This window comes from Pinus tabuliformis, chromosome X, assembly GCF_031772625.1.
Source record: "Pinus tabuliformis cultivar Carrire ecotype Pingquan chromosome X, CPIR1, whole genome shotgun sequence".
NCBI classification, from domain to species: Eukaryota; Viridiplantae; Streptophyta; class Pinopsida; order Pinales; family Pinaceae; genus Pinus; species Pinus tabuliformis.
The window spans coordinates 386,011,831-386,020,177 of NC_142308.1; the positions used below are offsets into that span (position 1 = coordinate 386,011,831).

Genomic DNA, 8,347 nt, shown 5'->3' on the forward strand with positions numbered 1-8,347 from the left:
GATTATGGTTACGGGAGCCGCAGAGAGGTATAACAGTTACGGGCGCTGACGGTAGAGGTGAGCTGCTATCCCTGAAGCCTGTGAACAGAGACGGCCTCACAACCCTAACCCCATTATTTTTCCTTCTACTAAGTACCACACACACACACATATATATATATATATATATAAACATTATATTCAAAATAATTATAATAAATGATATTTAAATTATAATTTAAATTACAATTAAAAAAATCATATAAATAATGATATTTAACTATAGTAATAATTATAATTTAAAAGAGATTTATAAAATATGGCATGATATAGAAATTTCAATAATAAAATAACAAAATTATATAAATGTAAGAAAATTCTTACAGAATAAATGAGAATTAATATAAATATAAAATCACTTTGGAATCTTTCATAAATCTTTTGAATACATTCTTTTTCTACATGTAAACTATACCAAATGGTATACAAGAAAGATATTCAGATTTATGATAAATGAGGGTAATAAAGGCATGACATCATTTACCATTTGAACACACATGTTTTTTATTTGCACGCTATATCATGTGCATATTGTGGCCTTACTTTACAAGCCTTGCTATCGTAATTTCCTAAGTTACATGGAGCTTATTTGTACAAGTTTATCAATGTTATGATGCATACATTATTAATTAAAATGTGCATAGCTCCAACGCACTTTAAATGATATCTAACCTCGTCCATTTAATCACTAGCAAGGCTATATACTTGGGAATTACATGAGTTTTAGTGAAGAAATTAAATCACATCCTAGTTAAAAGTCTAGAATGAGAAAGTGTTTAGAAACATCTTCAATCAAGAGCTAAACTTAGAAGTTGGAAAATGTATAGAGGTGTTTAACAAGAATGTTTAGAATAAGATGGCTTAGAAGATAGGAACAATATTTTCGTAAAAACTATATCAATGATTTTATTGATTGTTTAAAACAATGAGTTAGACCTCTTAAGCATGTGGAAATTTTAAGACCAAAATAGTGTAGTGATTATAATTGCATAGATTGTAAGGACACTCTAAACCTATTGGTGAAATAACACCCCATGGAATATTGGTAGCATATTGCAATTAAGAGAGTATCTCTTAGAAAGTAATTATAATATTTGGACAAAAATCGTAGGTTTTTTTTTTTCCCTAGGAAAAATCGTAATTTCCTTAATAGAAAGAAATTAAATTTTGTAGATGCATGTAAGCATATTCAGATCATATCAGAGATATGACTGTCATCATCAAAAGAACTGAGTTCAATTTTTTTACCTTGATCCACGAGGGAGGTAACAATATCCAAAATATATTGTAAGAAAACCATAATATATAAAAAACTAAAAAGTCTATGAGACGATAAATATATACAAAAGATATTGTCCATATGCCACAGTAAAATTAGGCGATGATGTCCATGAAAGGTTGGTGGTAGTACTGGTAGTGTTCACCATCAAGTAGTTCCCGGATCAACCAGATGCCCAGCTCCCTGTTCGCTGCTTCTTTGGAAAGGCTGTCAGCAGCTGTGTTCCGCTCCCTGAAAATGTGTTTGCATGTAAAAGAGTCAAAAAATGAAATCAATCTCAGAGTCTCATCCAGTATATGACTCAAAGTATAAGTAGAGCATCTAGAGGTTCTATTCAACCAGTCACAAACAATTTTGGAATCCCCAAATAATTGTATGTCTCTACAATTTTTCTCCAAAGCAAATTGTATAAGGAATTTTGCTGCTGATAATTCTGCAAAGTCATTTGTGCCTCTTCTGAATCCCAAGAGCATGTTGTATGAATCATGAGGAGATATATGAAGTATAGCCCCCCCACCGTAGCCGTGCTCCTGTGCAGCCTTGTCAAAGTACGCCCAAGGCATGCTGTGGTCAATATGTTTAGGAATGATACATCTGGGCCTCGAGGGAGGTGGGTCATCCGGGATGAGAATATAGTTGGCCAATACCTTGGCTGCGATAATAGGCCAGCGAGGAGGTAAATTTTGGAAGATTAGAATATTTCGGGCGATCCAGATGACCCAACAAATCAGAAGGGGAAGGTTACGTTGCTTGGAGGAGGAGATGGAGGTAAACCAGATATTCCAGGCCTCTAAGATAGATGTGGTAGACCAATTGCAAGGGGGGGTGATGACAGGTATAATAATGTCTCACAGTTTACGTGCTTTAGAGCATTCGAGGAACATGTGCTTTACTGATTCACTGTTGCATTTGCAGAGGTAGCACCCGTGGGGTCCAAATTGTGTGCGCTTGAGGAGGTTATCGCCAATAGGAATCTTGTTTCTTAGGATAGTCCACATGAGAAGCCGAGTCCTGGGGGGTGCCTTCAACTTCCAGAGATGTTTCCACCATGCTTCAATGGTCTGTGGTTTCCTTGTTTCTGACAGCACCAATTATCCATCTTTAGGAGAATATCTCCCTGTTTTTGAGAGGGCCCATATGATCTCATCATCTCCACCAGTAATACAGATGTGTGCTTCAGTAAGTGCCTGAGTATAGTCATCCCAGAGTTGAATCCATTGAGGAGGGATGTTTAATTGAAGTGCAGATTTCTAGGCCTGATGTAGAAATGTGGAATTTTCTCCATCTGCAATATGAGCTAGATGAGTAACATTGTGGTCCTTTAGGTGTTGTATGAGATCAAAAGGCAGCCTGTGCATGTTCCCGCAACCGATCCACGGGTCTATTCCAACTCGTACACTATGTCTCAAGTGGATTCTCCATGTAAGTCCAGCTCTGATAGGATCCAATGCCTTAATTATAGCCTTCCAAATAGTTGAAATCCTAGTAGTGCTTCTTAGTGGCTGCCTAATCCAATCCATGATTTGAAACGGGGCAATGTATTTTGATGTGGTCACTTTCGTCTAGAGGCTGTCAGCGGTTTCAAGGTGCCATCCAAATTTAGCAGCTAGAGCGGAAGAGAAATCATCAAGTTTTTTTAACCCCCACCCCCCCATTTTTTTGGTAGATTAAGGGAATCCCATTTGACCCATGCAAATATCTTACTCGGTTGGCTTCCCTTCCATAAAAATCTGCAGCAAAGGGCTTGTATTCTGGTGAGTATACCTTTAGGAATCCAAGCTAGTGACATCCAATAAACAGGAGTGGCTTCCAAAACACTCTTAATGAGAGTGAGGCGGCCAGCGTGAGATAGATATTTGAGGTACCAGATGTTGAGTCTTTTCTCCATCTTAGAGATGAGCCAGGTCCAGTCTGCAATCTTGTAGCCCAAGGGCTTTAACTTATACCCCAGGTATTTTAGGCCTTCTGCAAGACTCAGATGTGTAAACCAGAAGCGATGAAGTGCAAACTAGATCTCATGTTGTGAGCATGCTGCCGCTATCAGTGATGATTTTGTATCATTAATCAGCATACCAATAGTCGCTAGAAATAAGGAAAAGGTGGCTTTAATATTGGTAAGATCACCAATGCTGCCATTGAGGAATATCAGAACATCATCCACAAAAAGTAGATGTGTGAGCATACAATCATTTGTTATTTTGATTCCCTATAGTCTGCCTCTTCTGTGTTCATCCTTAATAAGCCTGTTGAGCCCCTCCATGACAAGGAGGAAGAGTAACAGTGAAAGCGGACATCCCTGCCTCAATCCTCTTTTAGAAAGAAAGAAAGGGGATGCACTTCCATTAACCAAGACGCTGAATGGAATGTTAGTTATACAACTCATGATCCATTTGATGTATATGAAGGGAAAACCCAAATGGGTTAATGGCATTCTAATGTATAACCAATTTACTCTGTCAAAAGCCTTAGATAAATCAACTTTTAGGATCATACCTTTGCATTTCCTGGTATGTAGGGTGTGCAAAATTTCCTGAGCAGTGCCCACAGCCTTATGAATCTGCCGATCTTGGAGGAAGGCGAATTGTTCTTGTTAGATGTGTTTGGAAAGAATAGGCCGCATCCGATTGGCAATGATCTTTGCTATTATCTTGTAAATGTAGTTTCGAAGAGAGATAGGTCGATATTCGTCATAAGAGTTTGGGTTATCAGATTTAGGGATAAGCACAATGAAGGTAGAGGTGATGGATGCCGCTATATGTCCACTGATTCTGGAGTCCTCGATAACTTGCAGTAGATCTGCACCTCTGGTGTCAAAAAAAGCCAAGTAGAACTCAATAGACCATCCGTCAGGTCCAGGGCTTTTGTCTTTTTTAAACCACTTTAAGGTGGCCTCCAACTCTTCTAGAGTAACCTCTTTGACCAGATCTCTTCCCTCCTCTTGCTCCACAAACCGTGGAAAATGTTGTGCAACTCTAATGATATCTGCCAGATTTGCTTCCCGAGGGGCACTGTACGCTCTTTTGAAATGAGAGGTTTCTAGTGAAGCCAGTTGTGGAAAAGTGTTTGCAACTTGTCCCTGTTCATTCTGTAGCTGCCAAATAGTATTTATCGCCTTCCTTCCATTGGCGAACTTATGATAGAATTTGGTATTTTCATCCTCGTCCTACATCCAAATCGCCCTACTTCTCAATCTCCAGACTTCTTCACGGTCTTTAAGGATTTTCCCTCTAGCGGTGTATAGGGATGTAATCCTCTCCTTATGTTTTGTTGTACTGTATAATCCTCCCTGTTCATTTCAAAGACAGATAGTTCAGATTCTATCTGTCTCAGAGAGAGTTCATCCTCAGTCCTTTTGTTGTGTGCCCATTGCTTGGACATTTTCTTCAGCTCTATAAGATTGTGAATAAAACCATTTGTGATATTTCCTCCTATCCCAGGGGGGTTTTCTTTCCAAAAATTAGCTACCATGTTGACATATGAGGCTTCCTTGAGCCAAGCAGAGCATAATTTATAAGGTCCTTTGGGCTTTGCTCTACCTCCTTTGATTTCCATATAAATAGGGAGGTGATCAGAGATCCCCCCCGATCCAACCCATTGTCTGATGTAGAACCCCAATTCAAGTACATTCTCTTTGACTAAGAAACGATTGAGTCTGCGTGCTAGGCCATTCTCCCCGGTTCGATTATTTCTCCAGGTAGCTTGTACCTTGGCTGAAGGGATGCCTATTAGTTGATGAAGTTCCAGGATGAATGAGAAATAATCCGAGAGTGAATCTCTCTGTGCTCAATGTCCCCAGGACTCAGAGTGACCGATGGAGAAATTTAGGTCCCCTCCAAGTATCAAATGATCAACAGAAAATAAATCCGAACACAGGAGTTATCCCAAAAATCGGGTATGTTCTGACATGACCCATAAATGTTGAAAATTCTAAAATCCAAACCTAGGTCCGCTGAATAAATGTCAGCTCCAATATGTCCAGCCCCTCCCCAACAATTGAGCAATTTGATAGAATGGGAGTTGTATCCCAGAGTAATACCTCCAGATCTTCCATGTGCATCCAGACCAGTAAACTTCCACCCAGGAAACATATGCTCAAGGGAAAAGGTAATGTCAGCAACAGGGCTAAGTGTCTCCTGTAAAAAGATTAAGTCAAGCGAGTTGGTTGTAACTAACTGACGAAGTGTTAGTTTTTTGTCAAGCATAGCAAGCCCTCGACAATTGTAGGAGATAATCTTCATTGCAGGGGTTCAGAGGGGGTTTCTCTTGCTCTAAGTACCCCAGGAATAGTGGACTGCTTACTCAAAGCTATTTCATCGCCCGCCAGTGATTGAGCAATAGTGAGGGAGGAGGGTCGACCTCTTTGGATTTTATGCGGAGGGTGGGTGGGAATGATGTCGAGGCCAACATGGTCCATCGCCTGTCTCTTGGATTTTGAGTGGGTCAGATACCCAGATTGGGGGGGGGCCTAGAAAAGAGGATGTAGATGGAGGTGGAGGGGAAAATGACAGGGAGGGAGGTGTGGGAGAGATGACAGGATGTGAGGAAGCAAAATTGCAGTTAATCTGTATGGAGGCAGTAGAGAAAGTAGTCAAACCAATACCCATAGAATGACCAGATGTTAAGATATCATGTAAATATGTGTTGCAAAGAGAGGAATTAGCAGAAGGGATGCTCTTACCCGAAGCATTGGAGTCTCCGGAGGCCGCTAGGGTTCGCTTAAGTGGCGGGGGAGGAGGTCTGTGGGGAGGTCTGCCATGCTTCTTCTGGGCTGCTTGAGTAAAAGCAATTGCCATAGCCACTGAGCCTGTTTGTGCATCTACCTTCCCTACTGGAGATTCTGTATTTCGGGGCTGTTCCTCCTGCAATGGAGTCTCCTGTGCCAATGGCTCCTGACTCGATGTCTTTTTGTATGCCCCTCCATTAAGGGGGAAATCTTTGAAAAGATGCCCCACCTTGTGACATCTCTTGCATCTAAATGGGAGTCCCTTATAGTCCAAAATATTCCTCCTTGATGCATTCCTCCATTGAATGTTTATGTGTTCCAGTAAGCCATCTATGAGATCCAGGTGAACCAAAATCCTGGAAAAGGTCATATGCCTCGTAATCTAAAAGGAGTCATCGAAAGTGAGGTAGGTGCCAATAACATTCCCAATTCACTTGAAAACATCCTCCTTCCAAAAATTAAAGGGAAGCCCCGAGAGGTGTACCCAAATAGGCCCAACATCTACCTTTTCTTGCTCAGGGTCAAACATCGGCGTCCACCTCCTAAGTAGCACAGGTACTTGATTGATATGCCATACTGTAGAAAGTACCCAGTTGGTGTGTGCAAGGCAGCTGAAACGCAGAATGAACCAACCTTTGACGAAAGTTTGCACCCTTGGGGGGTCTTTTAGATGATGGCCCCATATCTCCGAGGTCCATTGCTGAAGCCGTTCCACACTAAAATGACTGCTGTGGACCCAGCCAACAAGTACTTTTTCTGCAGTGTCCATGGAGTCCAATAACTGAGTGTCCTCAGAGAGTTTTACGAATACCTCATAGTTCCGGAGCTTTAGGCACCTTTTTCTCTTTGAACCCTTGTGTAATCTAGCAGCTGAAACCTCTGGTACTGTGAATGATTGAGTAGCCGACGAACTTGGAGATTCCCTAGATCCAAAAGTGGTCTTCGATGAAATGGAGGCGAAAATGCCCGGAAAGGGGCCAATTCCTATGAAGTTACCCAGGAGAAGAGCCACAGAGGACAGATGGGCTAATGTGACGGGCACCTGTGTCGCAGATGCCAAGCGATGGACAACCGAGGGTATGCTGGAGACGGACGAAGGAGGATTCGAAACAGGTACCTCCCCAAGGGTTTGCTCACCAGGGTTAGACGGAGGCTCAGCAAAGGCCAGTGAATTCAGTGAGAGTGGTTGAGATGTAATCAGGAATCGCCGAGGCGTCTTCAGGCAGCGTAACAGATGGAACACGAGAGCTGGAAATGGAAGGAAGGGCTTCTACTTCATCGGAGAGCTCGTTATCAAAGGTAAAATCTCCAGCTGATTTGGTCCTAGGATGTGTCCAGATGGGCAAATCCTCCGAAGAGTCCACGGTATAATATATAAGCTCTTCCATAACTATCGAAACCGCCGACTGATAACTACTTGCAGGGTCAATGCAAAACAGGAACGAAGGTATGTCGGTGGGTGAAAAACAAACCACCTAAAAAATGCTTAAACCAGAGGTTTAAGCCCGTTAGCAGCTGAATGGTGAAGGAAAACGGGGAGATGTAGGGGAGTATACTGTTACGGGGGCGGTCGGTGAATTCGTACTATAATCCCTGTAAACCACGGACAGACCCTGTAGTGAAACCTCACCCCATCGCTCTCGTCCCGATTGAGAGTTCCACCAAAAATCATAGATTCTTGAGTAGACTCGTATAAGAAATAGTTATAGGAGAACAACTAGAAAAAAATACAACTTATACTAGTTGGAAATAATGAAAAATACCTTACAACAAATAGTAGTTGTGCAAATAGTAGTGTGTAATGATTTACGCAAAGTGTAAAAGAAAAAATGTAGAGATGTGTGTCATATATTTGCACCAAAATGAATCTAAGTTGGATATATATAGAAAAGGCAAACAAGTGATGCATCTATTAGTTGTAAAATATGACACAAGCAAAGAAGTTGGTTTGGACCAACTCAATTATGAGTGTGTAAAAGTCAAATTTGATCAATAATTTAAGCACACTGGTGGGCTCCAGTATTGCAGCAATAATGCTGCAACTCCTGGGACTCCCGTCTTTACTTTTATCAACCTGGTAGTTCGTAAAAAACTTGGAAGCGACGGTGCTGTATGCACAAGTACTAGCTCTTGCTGCAGCTGTCACTTGGTCAGCTGGCACAAGTCCACTAGGAGCTTAAGCCAACTTCTATGAGCTCATAGAAGAATCTTTTTAATTGATGGATGAAAGCTAACTCGAAGGAAACTAATCTATTTGCGAAAAGAGATTGAAAAACTGAAGGAAAACACAAACCCTAGAAAACCCT

The 8,347-nt window shown here is 41.3% G+C and overlaps 1 protein-coding gene across 1 annotated transcript; it reads right to left on the minus strand.

Moving 5' to 3' along the window:
• Nucleotides 1–1,413: 1,413 nt before the first annotated feature.
• Nucleotides 1,414–1,881, minus strand: LOC149140153 (uncharacterized). Its single transcript, XM_089450906.1, has one exon. The coding sequence runs from the start codon at nt 1,879–1,881 to the stop codon at nt 1,414–1,416; it is 468 nt and encodes a 155-aa protein (XP_089307032.1).
• Nucleotides 1,882–8,347: the final 6,466 nt, after the last annotated feature.

Bases quoted from the DNA above. Each gene is read 5' to 3' on its own strand.
- LOC149140153 (XM_089450906.1), bottom strand. From the start codon at position 1,881: ATGCCTTGGGCGTACTTTGACAAGGCTGCACAGGAGCACGGCTACGGT.